The sequence below is a fragment of the Terrapene carolina genome, unplaced genomic scaffold, assembly GCF_002925995.2.
Source record: "Terrapene carolina triunguis isolate 2854851 unplaced genomic scaffold, T_m_triunguis-2.0 Scaffold110, whole genome shotgun sequence".
NCBI classification, from domain to species: Eukaryota; Metazoa; Chordata; order Testudines; family Emydidae; genus Terrapene; species Terrapene triunguis.
Window position 1 is genome coordinate 603,599 of NW_020664461.1, and position 21,939 is coordinate 625,537.

Consider the following 21,939-nt stretch of genomic DNA (forward strand, 5'->3'; position numbering starts at 1 on the left):
AAACTAAGCTTCCAGGAAAGCTTAAATCCTATTTATGATGTAGGATTTATGGGCTCTATGAGGCTTTCTGTTGTAATGCTCAGATCTTGAGCTGCCTTTTGGTTCTCACTCTCATTCACTTCAGTCCAAGCACAATAGATTGTGGCTCACTAAACATACAGGGAACACGGATGTACACCCATGTAATGTCTATGTGTCAATTTGAAGCTGCAACAGGCTCACAGGGGCATTTCTGATCTCATTTGCACTGGAGAAAACACAGAGTAACTCATTTATAAACAGAGACTTTATATTATATAATTAGAAGTATCACCTAAATACTAATATAATAAACTTTACAACAGCTTGATATGGGACAGTGGATCTCCCTCACTTGTGTCAGTGAAAGGGAGTGTGCTCTGAAGAGACTGATCGACAGTACTAGAATTTATTTGAATACCTCTCCTGTCCTCTTTCCCCAGGTATATCCTTCCCACCACCAAAGAATTGTAAATTGCGAAGGTTAAGGGGGAAGGGAGGACAGGCATCAGGCAGCAGCAAACGAGGTCCTGAACCCTGTTAAAATTGAAAGACAAAGTACTTCACGGAAACTGAGTTAATCCCAATAGCTGCTTGGCAAGTGCAATCTACAGTCATTGATTGGCTAAGAGAAGGTACACATTACTTGCTTGTTTATCATGCCCACCTGTTATATCTTGTGTTTTAGGATATAAACTCCTAGGGGCAGGGACTGTGATTGTGTGTTTGTACAGCACCTAGCACAATATGGCCCCAATCTGGTTGGCCCCTAAGTGCTACAGCACTATAAATCTGTGTCCTGGAGAAACAACCTGGTCTAGGTGAGAGACCAGGTATTGGCTTCCTCTGAGCACAGACTGCCAACTCTGTTATAGGCAGTTCTTTTGAACCTATTGGCATCATATAGAGACAGCACTGATATAAAATTCATTTCAGCAAGGACTTCAAGTCACGTTTGAAGTAGAAATCTAGTCTCCTAGAATGTCACCTTTCCAGCTGAATAAAATGCTCATGGCTGACTGCTGCAGTTTGAGCTAAGGTTTTCCATGCAAATAAATAAAACTCTCCTCACTCAACTCAGTTCCTCCTGGTTAGCTGTGAAAAAGTTTACACAGCAGCATAAATCAGAGTACTTTGCAGAGTAACTCAGTGTTACACTCATGGGTTTAGGTTCATGACAAACACTCCTGTTGGGAATATGCACTAAAGTAACCAATAACCAACTATCTGTTTACATCAGTGGTTCTCAAACTTTTGTACTGGTGACCCCTTTCACATAGCAAGCCTCTGAGTGCGACCCCCCTTATAAATTAAAAAAACACTTGTTTATCTATTTAACACCATTATAAATGCTGGAGGCAAAGCAGGGTTGGGGGTGGAGGCTGACAGCTCGCGACCCCCTGAGGGGTCCTGACCCCCACTTTGAGACCCCCACTTGTTTACATTATCCTCTGATGATTTCTTCACTTTAAAGCTGGAAACTTTTAGCATTGAATCTCAACTCAAGAAGGGGTTTCAGCAATTGAACCCCTAAACCAGAGCTTTGGCAGTTTCTGATATCAAGAATTAAGACCTCCAAGCAGACCCCATTTGAGGGGGTAAAAAGTTGGGGGCCCAACGAACCAATCTTACTCCCACTGACATCAATGAGGTTTTGCCATTCATGTCCACTGGAGCAGGGTTGGGGACTAAACCTAAAAGCAAGTTCAGCCTTGCTGCATCTGAAATAGTGTCTTTAAAGCTACAAAGAGAAAAATACAACTCGTAAGTGGAAAAATGAATCACAAAAGTCTCGTCTACAGCCAATAATGGGGTTCTATTGAGGAAGCCAGATTTATGGGGCATCTAAGACTCAACAGGCTGCGCACGGGGCCGACACACTTAGAGAAGACCAAGTGCCATTGAAAAGAATTATGGGGGAACTCAGACAGCGAAAGGACATCCATACTAGCTCAAAGGTGAAAAGTTCCCTTGAGAGCACAGAGATGGCTACAGGAGCTTGCAGTGCCTTGGCACCAAAGAGAGCAGCTGATGGTTGAATAAAGCTCTGGGGGGTCGGGAGCGGAAGGAAAAGAAATATGAACCTTTTGATAGCAGTTGTAGACCAGAAACAGCTTTTTTGATCCATGTCCCAACACTGATGGGTCCTTTTTCTTTTACAGATGGATCAGATGAATTATCACTGCATGATTAGATAACATTATATACATAGCAGAGAGAAGGAGCAAAGCCATATTTTCAAATACTGTATGCTCCCAGGTCTTAACCTGGGTTGAGTAGGGTCTCTGGGGCCTCATTTTCTGACCTTGGACCCTGTGTGTTTAAGTATAGGAATATATCCTTAATTTGTCATTTTTCATGGCAGATCATAAATGTAAGCCAGGAACTTGGATGAAGCCACAGAGCAAAATGTATTGGCCGATTCTTTGTACAGTACGCCGCTACATGGAAAAGATACATTGATATATTACTTCTATTTTTTTATTTAATTTAATTTCAATTATGTCTCATCTTGAATAAAACTAAGTGCCACATTAACGGCATCTTCAATAAACAGAAGGACAAAATGCACAATTTACTCCAAATTCAATATTGCCAACATTTTTTGTTTTTAAAACAGTTTTTTTTAAACTTATTCCTAAGTAACTGCTACTTATTTGGCTTCAGTTCTTAAATACATGGTAAGGTATACGATGAGAGGAAATTGAGTATCTATTCTTAGTAGAACTCTTAAAAGCCAATATTATTAAAATAACACCAAAATAAATATTTACATATTGAGAGAGATTTCTTCAATCTGCCTACAAAAGCGATTGAGTCTTGATTTTAGCTTTTATATCAGAACTGCAGTTCCATTTCATCCGGTCTTAGGTCAGCACATTTAGACACGGAAAACAGAGTTCAGTAGTTTTGAAAAGGGGGGGAATTAATCAGGTGAAAGCATTTAAAGGATTTTGTGAAACTCTTCCAAATTCTCAGGAACAAGGCATGGTGCATATTTTCTGTGTTACTAAGCTTCATACTATTTGTGCTCAATAGTCTGATTTTAAACATCCAATGTGTTGGGGGAAAAATCTCTTTTAGCTATGTTCCATTGCATATTAAAAACTCTGAACCCGCAGTCTTATAAGCCTCAATAAAGTAAACAGAGCCTCATGCAAGAGTTGGCCTGAGCAGATCCAAGTGCAGGATCAGGACCAAAGTATTTGTGATTAAAAATCAAAACTACCATTAACTCACTTGTGACTTCCCCAAGTAGGATTTAAAGACGAGCTGAAGCCCAAAAATTCAAAACCGTTTCCCCCTATACATCACAACGTCTGTTAGAGTATCACATCCAATTATAGCAGCAGCTGATGTAGCAAAAATAATCTTAATGGATAACGCACACACACAAAAAAAAAAAAAAGTTAAAATACTCATCCTCAGGTTTCTGGATGTCCCTTAACGAAAGTTTTGGGTGCATGAGGAATGCAGGATTGGACCCATATATGGCTATGAACATTAAAGCTTGTGGGAAAAATGGTATTTAACAAAAGAAAGTCATAACTATATCACAACTGTACAATACTTAAATACATGATGGCTTGTTTCAACCAGTCACTTGTTTATTCCAACTATTACTGTTGACAACTGCACTAATTCAAGATAATGCCATAAGGCATGAACTAATTTGTTTAAGGGAATGAAACATTTTTAAAAAAAATTCAAACTGGTCAAACAAAGTGCAATAATTAAAAAAAAACTTTTTAAAACAAACTATTAAAATTATACAATTTTAGGGAAACTACAAGTTTAACCATAAAAATCTCTTTCCCTATATAACAAACCTTAAAGTATTCAACAATACAATATTCAATAATACAGAAATGCCCTTTCATTTGTTACAAAAACAGAACTGTTAAAAGAATAGTTTTACTATACATCTTCTTGGAGGTTTGTCACTGTCTAACAACTTCATTATACTTAAGAGCATAATTACCATCACAAAGTGAGTGCATAGATACTAAACTGACCGCAATTGTATTCTTAACCTCTTGCATATGACGACTACACAAAGGGGGTAAATTTTCTCTAAGTACTCAATAAGTTACTACACATGGTATGCACCCAGAGTCATAAGAGAGTACCACTTTACCAAAGCACTTTGTACATCTATTGCTGAACAGCTTCACACTGTATTAAATTAGTTAGACAAGAAGTTCTAAAACAAATGCACATGCTAATTTTACAGTTCTGTTTACAGAATTCAGCTGTGGGATAAAAGAACAATCAATTGCATAAAATTTTATTTGGAAAAAGTTTCCTAAGTTTGGTCCAAAACCAGGCTGAGAGTTTTGTTTAAAAATAAAAAAAAGATATGTAGGCCCTGCCGCTTATCATTGCTATTTACTGGACTCTTAAAAACAGACTTATGGCAATAAGAAATAAGAAGGGCTGCCCATGAATGGCAAACTGTAAAAGGATTGATAGTCTCTCCAGATCGATTTTGACTATTATCTTTATTTTGTAAGTAACTGAACTAAGTTAGAGAAGAATCCTGAAATGTATTGTCTACTATAGCCACAATAAATGAATCCATTCCTATTTTAAAAACAATTTCATTTTCAATTAATTGCTTTTCCAACTATCTGTGAATACAAGAACCATTTAAAAAAAACCTTTAAAATGATTACAAAAGTGTTGAATTTAGTAGCAGCTATTAAACCCAAGATTCAAGCACAATTTCAAGGGAACTTTCAAGAATGGAACTAGCCTTCTTTGTCAAAAATTTTCACAACCTTACCAAAAACCTGAAAGAGAGAAACATTTAATTAAAATTATGGAACGTTACATATTCAGCAATTTAAAGTTAGACCACCCCACACAGTTATTGATGGTAAATCAATGTTTTTTTAAATGTACAATACTTAGTTAATTTTTTAAAAGACGTGCATATCAGAATAGAGGGGAGGGAATCTGGCACCAAATCCTATTTAGTCTCTCATTTCCATCTATTTTTTTTAGGTTATCAACATTATTACATTTTTTGTGTGTGTGTGGCAGCATGAGAGCAAACCGTCTCTAGCAGAAAACTCTTCAAAAGGAATATTAAATTAAAAAACAAAATCTAAACAACAAAAACACAGTTTAAAAAAAAAACAGGTCTCTGCCACAAGAAGATCCAGGTAGGTGAACCCTTGTGGCTTGACTACCAGTGATCTGTATGTACTGAACTAATTGCAAAATGGAGGCCCAATTTCCCAACCTTTGATATGAGGGAAACACCAATGATTAGTAAAACCAAAACTTTTTTCTACTTATAATGTTTAGTTTTTGCATTTCATTCAGCTTCAATAATGAAAAGAGGCTAATAAATTTCATTTTTGTTTTTAGTTAGTTTCTATTTTACTTCATTTTCATATTTCCATGCGCTGGTATAGAAACTGCAGTGTTTGAATTGTACGGGAATATTTGTTTGAAACAAAACTGGTTCCCAGTTGAGGAGGAAAAAAAATTCAATGTATGGAAACATTTTGTTACAGGAGTGCTCCATCTGTATATATGTAAATAATTAGTTAATAGTCAAGGTGGCAGTAGATAGAGCTTATGAATATAAAGCATAATTCCTGAGTTTTGTAGAAGCAATAAAACTTCCAGTTGTGTGCACTGCAAATGTCTTCCTTCAGATGCTATTTACATCAGTTCTTAACACATTTCATTTGGTTTTAGGTTTCATAAAAATATATTTTAACAAATTCCAAACTCTGGGCCAAATTTGACTAGACAGAATCCATTTCAATTAGAGATGTACCCAAACACCTAGCTTTCAATCATCCTTGAGGTTTCGGTAAGTGAATCCTGATCCACCTTTGCTCCCCAAAACTCTCTTGCGGTATGTCTACACTACCCGCCGGATTGGCGGGCAGTGATCGATCCAGCGGGGGTCGATTTATTGCGTCTAGTCTAGATAAATCAACCCCTGAGCACTCTCTCGTTGACTCCTGAACTCCACCGCTGCGAAATGGGGGAGCGGCAGCAGTCGACTCACTGCGGTGAAGACACTACTGTAAGTCGATCTTAGTACGTCGACTTCAGCTACGTTATTCACGTAGCTGAAGTTGCGTAACTTAGATCGATCCTCCCCGCCAGTGTAGACCAGGCCTTGGAAGAGTAGATTGAAAAATCTATATTATGATCCAGCCTGGTGACTGGTCTGGGATTGCATAATACCTTGTTTCACTGGGTCTCAGTGTTAAGAACTAGAGCTTGGTGCCTTGGTCCTGAACGCACAAAGGCTAATAGCATTGTGATGCAATGCATTCAGCCCTGGGGTGAACAGGAAGCACATCACAACCCCAGTTGACTTACTACATGGAGCCCTCTCTAGCTCTCCTCTCTTCCTGTGAGAAGGCAGTTTTTGAGGAGCAGGAAAAGGAGGTGATTAAAGGTGATAAAATGGGGAGCTCTTGTAAGAATCCTACCACCAAAAAAAATAAATTGTTGTACAGTATTTGACATTTCATAGACACTCCAAAAAGAGGAAGACTATATGTAAGGGATGGAGAGAAGGGATATCATTGACTCTACATCTCAGAAGAAGGGATCCAAAAATATATACCATGTTATTGTAAGCCCAAAAATTTTTTTGTCCTTGAAACTTACTTCATCAACAGATTTAGAGGCATCCACTTTCCTGACTTTCCCCATTTTCTCATATTGGTCTATTATGGGCCTAGTTGACTGCAGGTATGTGTGAAGTCTATAAGACAGAAAAACATGTATCACATCATACAAAGAAAACAAGAAACATAACTATGAAAAGTTCTGGGTACAGTACCTCTTTTCTAGACTCTCTCGGTTGTCATCACTCCTACCACTGCTCTTTCCTCTTTCAAGGCAGCGGTCAATACATATCTAACAACAAACACAGAATGAACTCTTAAAAGCATGTGACTATTATCTTTATATATCTGAAGATAGACTTAATAACAAACCTTTGTCCTTTGTTCAATAGGCCTAGTTCATTAACGTGCAAAACAGATTTGAGGGAGACTGAGCATGCACACACATGGTTCAGTGCATATATTTTACAAAAGATTAGCTAGATCTAGACAGTAATATGAATTAGTTTTTGATTCACCTGCCTTTTTAATTGTGGCTTGGGAAAGGGGGATGCGGTGAGGGGGGAGCGGGGAAGGTGCTGGCTTACAGTTTCAAAGGTGACTAATGATTTTGGGTGCCCAATCTGAGACACTAAGATTGAATACCTAACTTTCAGAGAGCTGATGCTCAGCACTGTCTGAAAATCAGACTCTAAGTGTCACGTTTAGCCACTAAAAATGAATACATAAAAAAAAAAATCATTAGTCTCTTTTGAAAATGCAAGCCTATAATATTTAAGTATCAGGGGGTAGCTGTGTTAGTCTGTATCCACAAAAACAACAAGGAGTCTGGTGGCACCTTAAAGACTAACAGATTTATTTAGGCATAAACTTTCGTGGTTAAAACACCACTTCTTCAGATGCCACTTCTGAAGAAGTGGTTTTAACCCACAAAAACTTATGCCCAAATAAATCTGTTAGTCTTTAAGGTTCCACGGGATCCCTTGTTGTTTTTATAATATTTAAGGTACACATACTACATGTTAACTTACTAGGTCTGAATGACAAGCATCTTAATTTTTGTTCAGTCAATATCACTGTATTTATTAAATTATTCTGATCTGTAATATATATTGTGAATAAAGTATAACTATGGTTAATAGTTATTGAATACATATAAAGTTATGGTTATATTTTAATGTTAAATGAATAATCTTGATAATATATGACAAACAATTTTTGATATATGTCAAGATGCAAGAGAGGGATCTTTTAAAACAATTTTTCATATGGAATACATCCCTGATTTAACTTAAAGTAAAAGACCATTCAGTTATTATTGTAGATTACTAGAGCTAGTCAAAACAATTTGAACAAGAACTTTTGGGGAGGGGAAGAAATCATCTTTTTTCAAAAATAAAAGTTTTCATTCAGGTTTTTTTTTTTTTTCCCCCTCTAATGTATCTGATTGATAGAAATTTCTGATGGAAAAATTTAGCCTGTTGCTTGTTCTTTGGCATGTTTTTTTCAGCTTGTCATCTTTTGAATTCCCAAGTTTGACTGATCAGTTTAACTACGGGATTTTTTCCCAAAATTAAAAATTTGCTATTTTGAAATTGAAAAAAAAAAATGAAAAGTAGATTTTTAAAATTAAAAAAATTAATAATAAAAAGTTCCACAGAAGGTCAATCTATCTAACATTTTAAAACTTTCAGTTTCTGAGTAGTTTTAATGCTTACATCTCAAGGGCAATGGCATATTATAGAGTATACATGGCATTTGTTATTTTAATTTAATACATCATTGTCAGAATACCATTGTAATCTAGGTTTCAGAATGGTAGCCGTGTTAGTCTTCTTGTTCTTTTAATTGTAATCTAGTTACTCATTTAGAAAAGCTGTTTTGATTACTCAGCGTCCTAGTAAAATTCACCAACTATGAAAAATTCTGAATCACTCTGCCAGCACCTTAGAAGTGATCAGAGGAAGATGCTGGCAAATTGATTCTGCTCTCAACTATGGCATCAGGCTATACACACTGTAGGTGGAAAGTTTTCCTAACATCACAGGAGCATCTTGTGTATTCTTATGTGACACAATCCTTTTGATTTCAAAGGGTTCTTAAGGAAAAACGAAATTGTTCAGAATTGTTGTTCAATATAATTTCTTTACGCAACTGGACACTTGCTATTCTGAAGAACACAATAACAGCAATACTTAGATCTAAAACCATTTTACAAAAGGAGGTCAGATTATTAACCCCATTTTACACAAGAAGTTTTATAGCTGCCAAGCGAACTGCCAAAAATCCTCAGTAGTCATAGTCCAGGACTTCCTTCTCATGTTGCTAATGCTCATACATATTGGAAAATTCAGTCCCTCCAACACAGTTTTACTGTTCTCGCTGTCTGCCTCTCATCATACAACATGTGAGAAAAGTGCACAGCAATGATATTTCAATACCTCGTTGTCGCAGTCGAAAAACAGAACAAAAGACACATCTGCCTTTCCATCCATAGTCTTATTCCAGCCTTGAAGATTGTCTTCATTTCTGGGGAATCCATCAATCAAGAATTTGTACTTTTGGACATTGGCAGCCATTGTTTGATCCATAGCCTAATAGATAGTAGAGGTCAGTTCAAGAACTTCTTACACACAAAATAATATATTTGTCTCTTAAATTTTGGTCAGATGTTGACATGATTTACAAACTTTTAACTGGATAGTTTTATTGGACCAATGTCTGTTAGTGAAAGAGACAAGCTTTGGAGCGGACACAGAACTCTTCAGGTATGGGAAAAGTGAGGTACCCAGACTTTCACAGCTGAATACAAGGTCGAACAGATTGTTTAGCATAAGGAGTTAACACACATTGTAAGAGACCATTCAAGATGTAGTGGCCAGTTAACACCTCTGCAGTCATAGGACAAAAAAAAGAGGGAAGAGCAGGAGGGGCCCAAAGGGTCACACGCCCCCCCCAAATGCCAGGGGAGGGGAGAGGAGGGGAGGGGCCAGCAGCCGGGGAGATGAAGGGGCGGGGCCAGAGCCAGAAGGGAAGAGGCAGGGCCAGAGCCTCTCCTCTTCCAGCCACGCTGCCTGGGATGCTGCCCGGTGCAGCGCAGTGGTTGCATGCTCCCAGGCAGCTGCCCTCTCCCAGGCAGCCGCTGCGCTGCACCGGGCAGCATCTGGGAGTGGCTCCATATGCCAGGGAGAGCTGGCACAGCATGAGGACAGAGCTCCTCCCCTCCCCCCCCAGGTAACGTGGGATGGTGAGAGTGCGGGGGGCCCCAGGCTGGGGGCGAGGAGTCATTGGGGGGGGGGTCACGTGCTCCCCCTTTATCTGGTGTCCCCCCCCGGTGTCCCTCCCACGTGTCACCTGTCCGAGTGTCTTTATTAAGTCCATGATATTTAGTGTCTAGCAAAGCTACGAATTTAAGCTCCCCAGCTCATCTTTTGAAGGTGTTGTACAGACTTCCTTTGAGGATAAGGACTGAGAGGTCAGATACAGGGTGATCACTTTGTGAAAATGATGATATGGTGATTTTCTTTTATAATTTTTCTGTCTGAGTTCATTTCAGATAGTTTTATTTCACTCAGATAGTTGTCATTGGGGCTTTTGGTGCACTGGATGAGATGTACCACATGTTATGATAAGCATGTGTAGGACCCATGGATCTTGAAAGGTGTATTGTGGGGGGTTCTAATCAACATAACTTGGTCATTCACGTATCTACAGAATGTACTCCTCTACTGTCTTAAAGGCACTCTCATTATTTTACTGCTTCACAGTGTGATACGCCAGGGCCAGAGGGCAGCAGGAGAGTGATAGATGGGAGGTACATAAGCCCCAGGATGATCGGGGCCTTATTCCCTGCGGACTGAGGAAAGGTTACTACAGGTTAATTAAGAGTACTGGAGCCAATTATGGCCCTGCCAGAGACCTAATAAAAAAACCCTGCTTCAGTCAGACAGCCAAAGGTAAGGAGAGCTGAGTACTGTTATTGACCAGAGGATCAGAGTACCAGGGGAAGGGAAACCCTGCCCAAGCAGAGCAAAGGGACTCCCCCAGCACAGAGGACCAAGAGAAACCCTGCCCAAGGGGAAAGAGAGTACGAAGCCTGCGAAGCTGAAGGGGCTGGGACCCGGAGTAGAGGGCGGACCCAAGTCCCTTCCCTACTCCCCTTTTCTCCCCCACCAGGGCACTAGCGGAGCTGTCAATGCCCAAGAATGGGGGCAAGGGGTAGCACCCTAACCCATCACACCAAGGAAAAGCGCGGGACCCACCACAATAGCCGCAGCCATTTGCCACAACAGCTTTAGCAGTAATATTATTGATATAAACTTCACGATTCATTGTTTTACAATTTCAAAGGATGTAAGAGTTTACTCTGGGCTCCAACTTGTCAAGCAAGATCTCAACAACCTCATGCTGTGCACAAATCTGGTTGGGGAAGTTATTTTTATATTCTACAAGATGCTGAAATGTACTCTTACAAAATACAATGTGCCCTGAATGTACTTGGTTTTGAGTTAGTTTCAGTTAAAAACGTCAGAGAAAACATTATAAAAATAATAAAATGTATCAAGTGTCCTCTTTGTGCTTTATGTAATGAAAGGCATTACCTCTTGCCTTCTGTAAGGACCATAACATAGCCATATGTGATTTTAAGGAGAAGCAATGTATACAACATGCACCCATTGCCTATCATTTTCCTCTTGCTCACTTCAAAGGGAGGGAAATGTTTTCTCAGGCTACATCCACTACCTTGTTTGCTTGGAAAGGTGAACCATCAAGACAACAACCTTCACTTTTCTTACCCTCTTCAACAAGCTGATAGTAATCTCAACTGGTACGATTGCTCCCTCTTTAATATATTTTTCAATTAGTTCTCCATACTGAGAGCCTGGCCTTTTTCGTTCATCTCGAAGGAGATCGCCTGCAGAAAGGTGGGTGTACCCATATTTCTGAAATACATAGAACAATAGTGTTAAGCAGATGAAGATTCCTCTGAGTAAGTACATATACTAAATTAACCTAGCTGTTAAAATTAATTACATTATCCTATTAATAAAAAGGCAAACTTATAGCCAATAATAGTCAGTTTGGATAAAAAGCATTCTATTTTCAGCCTCTTGTCATGATTTCACAGTATACCCAATATGTGCAGGAAGCCTGGCAGACTGTGGCACCTTGGGTAAAAATTTTCAAAAATGCCTACGTGACTTTTGAAAATGAGACATAGGCTCCTTAGGCTGGTCGACACTCAAAACTTAGGTTGGTTTAACTACGTTGGTCAAGGGTGCACACAATCCACACACCCCAAGTGGCATAGTTAAACTGACCTAAGTCCCCATGTAGACAGCACTAGATTGAAGTTCCTGCTTCATGGGGAGGTGGATTATCTTTGCCAACAGGAGAACCCCTCCCGTGGGTGTAGGTAGTGTCTTCTACACCGTGCTGCTGTAGTGTTTTAAGCGTAGACAAGCCCTTAGTCACTTTGGGTACGTCTACACTTACCGGAGGGTCCGACGGCAGGCAATCGATGTTCTGGGATCGATTTATCGCGTCTGGTTTAGACGCGATAAATCAATCCCGGAAGTGCTCGCCGTTGACGCCGGTACTCCAGCTCGGCGAGAGGAGTACGCGGCATCGACGGGGGAGCCTTCCTGCCGCGTCTGGACCCGTGGTAAGTTCGGACTAAGGTACTTCGAATTCAGCTACGTTATTAACGTAGCTGAATTTGCGTACCTTAGTCCGAAGTGGGGGGGTAGTGTGGACCAGGCCTTAGACACCTTTGAAAATTTTACCCCTTGTAATGAATTAGATGTTTAAAGTAAACCAAAAGACTAAAAGATACATGTTGCAGTCCCATCCAAAATACATGGCTATTTAGAAATTCACTGACAATGTTAGCCAGTAGATTAAATTTTAATTTAGCAAGTGAAAAGGAGTCAAAACAACTGCTTTACTTGGTAAGTTTAAAGGCAGGCTTGTATTTTAAAATAACTACCTACCTTTGCTGCAGATATGGGACTACTATATGTTTTGACTAGAGTTCTTTATTTAGCAAGGCAGCATGCTCCAAGCACAGTGCTGGAAGCCAGAAATACCTGCTTTCTACTTCTGACTCTGACGCCTTCTGTGGCCTTGGACAAATCACTTATACTCCGCTGTAAAAGCTGTGTGAATAATGGATTTTTTGGTCTGTTGGCAATTCCGAGAAACGGCTAAAAATAGTTTTCAGAGTGGTAGCCCTGTTAGTCTGTATCATTCTTTTTTTAAAAAAACAGTTGTGAACCAAACAAAATGTTTCATTTCATTTGAACCTTTTTTACATTTTTAGTTCTTTTTAAAATAAAAAGAAAGGAAATTTCAAAGTGAACAGTTATGTCAAATAAAAAATTGGAGGAGTCCGGTGGCACCTTAAAGACTAACAGATTTATTTGGGCATAAGCTTTCGTGGGTAAAAAACCCACTTCTTCAGATGCATGGTGTGAAAATTACAGATCCAAGCATAAATATACTGGCACATAAAGAGAAGGGAGTTACCTTACAAGTGGAGAATCAGTGATAACTAGGCCAATTCAGTTAGGGTGGATGTGGTCAACTCCCAATAATTGATGAGGAGGTATCAATACCAAGAGAGGGAAAATTGCTTTTGCAGTGAGCCAGCCACTCCCAGTCCCTATTCAGGCCCAAATTGATGGTGTTAAATTTGCATATGAATTGTAGCTCTGCAGTTTCTCTTTGAAGTCTGTTTTTGAAGTTTTTGTTGTTGAAGGATGGCTACTTTTAAATCTGTTATTGAATGTCCACGGAGATTGAAGTGTTCTCCTACTGGCTTTTGTATGTTACCATTCCGGATGTCTGATTTGTGTCCATTTATTATTTTACGTAGAGACTCTTCGGTTTGGCCAATGTACATGACAGAGGGGCATTGCTGGTACATGATGGCATATATCACATTAGTAGATGTGTAGGTGAATGAGCCCCTGATGGTGTGGCTGATATGACTGGGTCCTGTGATGGTGTCGCTAGAGTAGATATGGGGACAGAGTAGGCAACGGGGTTTGTTATAGGGATTGGTTCCTGGGTTAGTGTTTCTGTGGTGTGGTGTGTGATTGCTGATGAGTATTTGCTTCAGGTTCAGGGGCTATCCGTAAGCGAGGACTGGCCTGCCTCCCAAGGTCTGTGAGAGTGAGGGATCATTTTCCAGGATAGGTTGTAGATAGTTGTTGATGTGCTGGAGAGGTTTTAGCTGGGGGCTGTACGTGATGGCCAGTGGTGTTCTGTTATTTTCCTTGTTAGGCCTGGCCTGTAGTACGTGACTTCTGGGTACCCGTCTCGCTCTGTTAATCTGTTTCCTCACTTCCCCAGGTGAGTATTGTAGTTTTAAGAATGCTTGATAAAGATCTTGTAGGTGTTTGTCTCTCTCTGAGGGATTGGAGCAAATGCGGTTGTATCTTAGGGCTTGGCTGTAGACAATATGTAGACAAAGGCTGTAGACTGTGTGATGTGTCCTGGATGGAAGCTAGAGGCATGTAGGTAAGAATAGCAGTCAGTAAGTTTCCAATATAGGGTGGTGTTTATGTGACCATCACTTATTTGCACTGTCGTGTCCAGGAAGTGGATCTCTTGTGTGGACTAGTCCAGGCTGAGATTGATGGTGGCGTGGAAATTGTTGAAATACAGGTGGAATTCTTCAAGGGCCTCCTTCACGTGGGTCCATACGATGAAGATGTCATCAATGTAGCGCAAGTAGAGGAGGGGCGCTAGGGTGCGAGAGCTGAGGAAGCGTTGTTCTTAGCCATAAAAATGTTGACTTACTGTGGGGCCATGCGGGTACCCATAGCAGTGCCGCTGACTTGAAGGTATAAGTTGTCCCCAAATCTGAAATAGTTGTGGGTGAGGACAAAGTTACAAAGCTCAGCCACCAGGTATGCTGTGGCCTCATCAGGGATACTATTCCTGACAGCTTGTAATCCATCCTCATGTGGAATATTGGTGTAAAGAGCTTCTACGTCCTTGGTGGCCAGGATGATGTTTTCAGGAAAATCACCAATGCATTGTAGTTTCCTCAGGCAGTCAGTGGTGTATGCTTGTATCTGTAATTTTCACTCCATGAATCTGAAGAAGTGTTTTTTTACCCACGAAAGCTTATGCCCAAATAAATCTGTTAGTCTTTAAGGTGCCACCGGACTCCTCGTTGTTTTTGTGGATACAGACTAACACAGCTACCCCTCTGATAAAAAATTGGAAACGCTTAATTTACAAAATGTCAAAACAAAATGTTTTGATTTTTTTTTTTAGGGGTGGGTTGTTGGGTTTTTTATTTTTTGTCATTGACCAAAACAATCTGGAAAAATCGACGTGAATTGGCAAAATGTTTTGATGTCATCCAACTTGCATATTTGCCAAAAAATGTTTTGGTCAAAAAATTTCACCCAGCTGTACTCCAGTTTCCCTATTTGCTAAATGGGGATAACATTACTAACCAAATGCCTAACAGTGTTGTGAGAATGAGTTAATGTTCGCTAATGCTTTGGGGATGTAACATACTAAGTAGTAGAAACTATATGTATATTAGGTAGTTTTGATGAAGTTGTCCTGGTTCCTTTATTCTTATTTTTCAAAGGGGAAAAAAAATCCCTGTTTTGTATGCATTTCAGTTATATGCATACATTGAAACCAGGAAACTCAGCACATATGTTGAGCCAGGTGGCAGTCTCCAGGGAGAGGGACAATGTCAGGATGTGACATGGGTAATCCACGAGAGAAGCTAGTGTCTTCCCCTAGTGCTGATGTGGCAGTCCAGGCTAAGCAGCTAGACTGATGCTATTAGAAATCTCTCAATAAACTGTGTAGACAGAAATACAGCAGGGAGTCTATATGCAAACATATCATACAGATATATGTTTAGACTAAATACTGCTATCACCCTTGTATTTTGTGGTCAATTAAGGCATTTTAAAAACATTAAAACGCTCTAACATAAAACCTCACCGAAAAGCATGTGTTAAACCTATGCTTTTCTAAGGCACCCATCACCACAGAATCTAGACAACTGAAATAAAATACATATGTGATCATACTGTACAGAGAACAGATTTCAGGTTCAGAATGATAAATCCCAGCAGGAAAAAGTTAGAAAAGGAGAATTTTGATAGTTGTACCAGTGTCAGTTAACTACAGAAATGTACCTAAGGTCTTTTTTAAAAGTAAGTTTTTAATATTACATAAAAATGTAACAAGATTACACATAGCTAGGTTCTATAAAACAGGTATTAGAGACATAACCTAGGAACGTACCAAAAGTAAATTACAATTCTAAGAATACAAAATAGAGTACGTATGTGTATCTTTACTCTAAGTTTCAGTACAGAACAAAAAAAAAAACAGACTTTAGGGTTATCCGCTTGGCTGCAGTGATAGCCACAGCAAATTTCAAAAAAGGAGCCTGGGCAGAATAATAATGTGCATACTTCCCTTTTATGGCTGTGATCTTGGGATTTAAAAACTTGGCTACTAAATAAATACAGCAGACACATTACACAACTCACCAAGCAAGCTTAAAAACATTTAGTTGCTTTCCAACTCTACCCACAGAAGCCTGGAAAGGCAGTTTTGCTATAATCACAATTTAAGAAACTATATAATTACTTAAATCCCCAAAAAACTGCAGACAGCTGGATAAAAAAATAAAGCATGCAAGATTTTGCCCTAAATGACCATGAAGAGAAACTCTAGCTACGTTCTCTATTACTTTACTGTATTTTTATTCAAATGGGCATTGCATTTAGATATGCTTATTTACATATTAACTATGAACTGCAGAAGCCATAAACCAGAGTAAAGCTTTTTATAAACAAGAAGTTTTACTGTCCAGAACCAAAATTAACATGTAGCTCTTCTTGCTACAATTAAAGAATTATGATATTTTTAACATTAAGTTAAACATTAAGGAGAAAAGAAGAAGAAAAAAAATAATCCCCTTGGTTTCATGGGATTACAGCACCATTTAATTTTCCTCAGCATTTTTTCTTTTCATGCAAGAAGAAATATTGACTCAATCTTTGGAATTCTCTTTACAACAGCAAACTAAAATAGTTTTAAATAGCTGAACAGGAAAGAGCAAGACAGAAGTATTTTAAAGTGAGCTTGTTAAATAGGGATGTTTCTAATTACATTAAATTCTAATCTGGAATGCTTTTCAGAATGGATTAGTTGGGCTGCTCCTCCAGAACTTGTTAAATTTTCAAACACCTTCCAGCTTTCTCCCATGCTGCCTCTCATGCTTGGGAGGAGCTCCCTGTAAACATCCATAAGGCTACCTCATTATCCTTCTTCTAACTCTCCTTCACTGAGATGTCTAGGGAAAACTTATGTCTGCTGACACCACTGCCTATGATGATGACCAGTACTGTCTCGTTGTTTCATTGTATCTCCCTGTTTCACGGTTTCCATCGGTTGTCTATTGTCTTATACTTAGATTGTAATCTATTTGGAATAGGGACCATCTTGTTGTTCTATTTGTACAACACCTAGCACATCCATGGGATCTTGATCGATGATTGAGGCACGTAGATGCTATAGTAATGCAAATAATAAATGATAGTAACTCAATGGCAAAACATCCATTCATTGACTTTGATGAGATCAAAATCCAAAGGAAACAGTTTTAAATCTGGTAAATAAATGTGGCAGAGTCTTGATTTCCAATCTTCAAATGGAAGACTGCTGAGAAGTGATACTCAACAGGTTATTGCCTGTCTTCATGAAGCTCTCTCTTTATGGCTCTCAGAGGAGTGCTCCCTCTTGTGTCATGCAAGGCAAGTATTTATTTTCTCTCCCAGAAGCCAAGAAAGGAGATGTTGTCGGCAAAACTTTTGTCTTTCGTGTGTGTGTGTGTTTTTTAACACCTCTGAAAAACAAAAGTTAGGCTCTCCTGCCAATAAAGCTAACTCTGGTCGTTGGAGGTAGAAGTTTTTTTGTCATTCAATTGACAGTGTAGACATAGCCTTAGTTCTATTTGCTATGTCTCTTACTCCCAGGGGTGAAAGTAACTTAAAGGACTTACCTGTATGCAGGGCGGCTGGGCTCCTGGGCAAGGGGGGGGGAGGGGCAGAAGGGGCAGGGCTGGGGCCAGACTCCCCTAGCCAGCCCTTCAGCACTGCCTGGCCCGCGCCACCCAGGGCTCCGGCGGCGATTTAAAAGGCCACGGAGCAGCTGCCCCTTTTGCCCCCCACCCCCGTCAGCAGCCCTGCCGGTACGGTTCTTAAAGCGCTGCCGCGGCAACGCTTTAACATCAGCTGTGTACCAGCCTGTACCGATGACCACTTTCTTACCGGTATGCCATACGGGCCCGTACCGGCTTACTTTCATCTCTGCTTACTCCTAAGAATTTCCCCTTCCTAGATTTATTACTAGCAAAGTTAACATGTAATACTATTCTGCTAGTGGATACAATTCAAGCAGCAATGACTCATTTGACTCCCTCCTCCTCAAGTGGTCTTTATCCAATTACTTTAGGATACCAAACCAAAATGATTTACATTTCTAAGTATGGGGCAGCAGCCACATAAGCTACTTCAGCCCTGAGGCTGCATTAATGGCTTGTAATTATATTCCCTCCAGCTCTACAAAACTTCCCTATGGTTGACGCTTATTTGTTTGTTGTGTACCAAGGACAGGATTTGACCCAAAGTAACAAAAAGGCTTTTTGAAAGTTACGAGCCTTACATCCCACAACTTAATTTTTTTTAAAAAAACTGTTTCAGTTAGAGTTCATAACTTATGATGAAAACCCTTTTGTGGCTAAAATCTTAAGTTAGAGAGACAGTATCCTTTTCTCTCTCTCTCTAATATCCTGAGACCAACACAGCTACAACAACACTTTATAAAATCTTAAATGTCAGTTTTCAGTCTGGACCAAATTTTGATAACCAAGTTATACAATATGGAGAACTAGGGTATAATGGAACAGTGGAGAAACTATAACTGTACTCTACCACGCATCACTAGAAAACAAACAAATGCTAGTGCCAGGACTTGCGGTTTTTCCTTCTGTAGTTTAAGCAATATGGGCGTTGTTATGGTTCTTAGTCATTGCTTTCATGTGGGTGTGGACAAACCTCCATCATTTATGGCACTCATCATGCATAAAATATCCACGTCTACTCCATTTTAAAAGGCTCTATTTGGAGGCATTTAGCCTTAAATACACCATAACTATCCAACAGAACAGAATTTCATCATCCTGATTTTTAAAGAGGTCTGCTTCTGTATGTAAATAATTGTCAGCTATTAATCATCAGCTATTCCCCCCACTCTTCTAAACATTTTTTCCACCTTCAAGTACTGTTAAACTAAAATGAATTCTAAATATTTAGAAAAGTTGTGTGAAATTCTAAAAATTAAATCATGTAATCTCTTAATGCCAGTTTGAAAATCTTTGATGGCAGAAAAGACAAGGATTAATTTAACACAGGACACACATAAAGCACATAAAGATTCACTCTGCATAACTTGTGACCTCCATCACATTCAGCTGCATAACAAAATTTCACTTCTATTGTTGTTTATAATATAATTTTATTTTCACAATTTACAGTGGCACAGAGGAAATTATCTGCCCTCGGAATTATCAACTCCCTGGTTGTATGTTTAGATCATAAACTCTTTGGAACATGGGCCTGGATCTTTGTGTATTTAAACTACTGTAAAGCACCATATTTGGTTTAAGATTGTTCTGGGCCAAAAGATACAGAGGATTTTTCTAAGGCAGGTTGTATGGAATGAAGACAGTTTGGACTTGTCATACTTTCTCATTCCCCAGTATTCTGCACTATAAAGTAGTGTTGAAAGTACGCAACTCTGATAACAATCTCAAACCAAGATCTATTGACACAGTGCAGCCAAGAGGATCTGAGCACCATCATTGCTAGGAGACGCTAGAGATGGATCGGTCATGTGCTTCGGATGGAAACTGATTCCCTCACCAGAGTAGCAATAAGATGGACACTTGAAGGCAAGCGAAAATGAGGCTGCCCGAAAACAACATGGCGAAGAGCTGTGGAAGCTGGGGCACAGCTGGGGAACCATTGAAAGACTTGCTAGAAACAGACAGGAGTGGATGAGCTTCATCACTGCCCTAAACACCAGAGGCGTAATAGGAACATGATGATGATGATGATGATGAAAGCACCATATACCTCTGGAATAATAAACCCATTGTACCTTCTATTGCAAACCCCCCGCAGTATCTTTGCAGGACATTCTCTTAAATTTATTAATGGTTTATGTATGATTGTGTTCCACTCCACGAGGGAGGGTTACCAACAACTTTTCCAGGAACTACAAACAGTAGGGGGTAATTAAGGCCAGTCATTGAGGGGACCACAGTTGTGTTAGGTTCTGTACAAAATATACAAAAGATACCTTGGGGAAAGGGGTAAGAAACAGGGGACACTGCAATAAAAGACCTGCGGCATGGCCACAGCTGGCCTGGGTTAGCTGACTCAGCCTCATGGGACTAAAAGTTGCAGTATAGATACTTGGGCTTGGGCTAAAGCCTGGGCTCTGAAACCCTGCAAGGGGGGTGGGTCTCAGAGCCTGGGTCCAAACGTCTACACACTGCAATTTTAACCCTGCAATTCAAGTCAGGGCTTGTCTACACTGAAAAAATTGCAGCAGTGCAGCTACACCACTGTAGTAGGTACTCCCACATCCCTGAAAGGCAATAGCTAGGGAAACAGGAGAATTCTCCCACTGACTTAGCACTGTCTATGCCTGGGGGATGAGAGGCTGGTTTAATTGCATCCCTCAGGGGTGTGGATTTTTCACACCCTTGAGCCATGTAGTTATACTGACCTAATTTTCTAGTGTAGACCAGGCCTCAACTGACCCAGGCTCTGAGAGTCGATGCTGCGGGTTTAGCAGTGTAACTGTATCCAGAGACCCTGGCAGAAAGGTAAGGGGAAATGGGACACACAGGTCCCTAGACTCTGGCAAGCACACCCATCAGCTCTAACTAGGTCTGTGATTGATGTTAATCATGAACATCTTCCCGCACAATACCATCCGCACCCCCAATCTGACCTCTGCCCAGGATACTGTGGATAACATGCAGACAGAACTTGGCCTACAAACACAAGAGTGTGTGACTTGTCTAGTATGGGCGTCTGTGCCTCTACCACACACACCCCTGGCAGAGAGGTCCATTTCCCCAGCTTTGCACTGAAGGAGCGAGGGCCCTTGAGGCTGGGAGTGCAGTTTGGGTGCCCAGAAGGGAAATGGGGGGGCTCCAACGTGCACTTGGAGAAACAAGAGGGGTTTCTTTTAAAATGCCCCCAAAATAGCCCCAAGACTGAGAGCTAGAACTTCCCTACCCGCCTAAAAACGGAAACCGAACCCCAGGGAGACAATTATAACGGGCCGCCTCCCACTCCCATCCCTGGGGTCCCCATGTCCAAGCCCCCGCTCAACCCTGCAGGGCCACGGAAACGAGACAGCCCCAAGACTACCCGTCCCGCCATGCCCCGCGCCGCTGCGCAGGGAAGATGCCAAGAGCCCCTCGCCGCGTTGCATGCTGGGAGATGTAGTCCGCTCGCTCTCCGAGGAGGCGGCGGCACTGGAAAGGGGGGGGTTCCTGCGGACACGGAGACCCTCCCCGCTGCGCTTCTCACCTCCACGATGCGGGCGCACTGGGTCCCCTTACCAGCCCCGGGCCCGCCCAGGACGAACACAACCAGCGGCTTCATGAGGAGGAGGCAGCGGCGAGGAGCGGCGGCGGTTCGGAGGCAGCGCGCGCGAGGGCTGAGGCGAGCCGCTACCAGCAGCAGGCAGCGGTAGAACATGCACGGCACGGGGGAGGGGGGGAGAGGGGGCCAGGGAGCGGGGCCGGGAGAGAGGTCCAGGCCGCCAAACCGCCGCCGGCTGTCACACGCCGGCTGCTGACGTGTGAGGGAAAGTGCTTCCGGGGGCGGAGGCGCGCGGGCTGCGCTCTCTGCGGCTGGGGTGAGGTGGGGGAGTGACGACGTGACACCCGCCCGCTCCGTTCAGAGGCAGGGGGCACGTGGCCAATCCTGGCGGGTGCTCAGACGAGATCCGGGGAGGAGCAGGGACACAGCCCGCTGCTGAACTGGGGGGGGGGGGGGGGGGGGGGGGCGGGCCCCCCCCCCGCGGGGGGGGGGGGGGGGGGGGGGGGGGCGTGTCTTGCTCCCTGCCCTGCTCTCGGGCCGCGGCGCGCTGTACCCGTGAAAGTCCAAGCTGTCTGCTGATCTGCCCATTTCCCCAGCTTTGCACGGAAGGAGCGAGGGCCCTAGAGGCTAGGAGTGCA

At 41.3% G+C, this 21,939-nt stretch overlaps 1 protein-coding gene across 1 annotated transcript; it reads right to left on the reverse strand.

The window, feature by feature from the left end:
- Positions 1 to 2,505: 2,505 nt before the first annotated feature.
- On the reverse strand, positions 2,506 to 21,551 carry CMPK1 (cytidine/uridine monophosphate kinase 1). The gene is made up of 6 exons (XM_024194332.3): positions 21,287 to 21,551; positions 11,420 to 11,566; positions 9,065 to 9,217; positions 6,839 to 6,915; positions 6,664 to 6,760; positions 2,506 to 4,811 (listed from the first exon to the last, which is right to left on the reverse strand). The coding sequence occupies exons 1-6, from the start codon at positions 21,455 to 21,457 to the stop codon at positions 4,770 to 4,772; spliced, it is 687 nt and encodes a 228-aa protein (XP_024050100.1). The 5' UTR covers positions 21,458 to 21,551; the 3' UTR covers positions 2,506 to 4,769.
- Positions 21,552 to 21,939: the final 388 nt, after the last annotated feature.

Bases quoted from the DNA above. Each gene is read 5' to 3' on its own strand.
- CMPK1 (XM_024194332.3), bottom strand. From the start codon at position 21,457: ATGTTCTACCGCTGCCTGCTGCTGGTAGCGGCTCGCCTCAGCCCTCGC. The intron at 11,567-21,286 runs GTGAGAAGCGCA...TATGTATTTCAG, and splicing joins AGTGCGCCCGCATCGTGGAG to AAATATGGGTACACCCACCT. The intron at 6,916-9,064 runs GTATTGAAATAT...GTTTGTTGTTAG, and splicing joins TTTTCGACTGCGACAACGAG to ATATGTATTGACCGCTGCCT.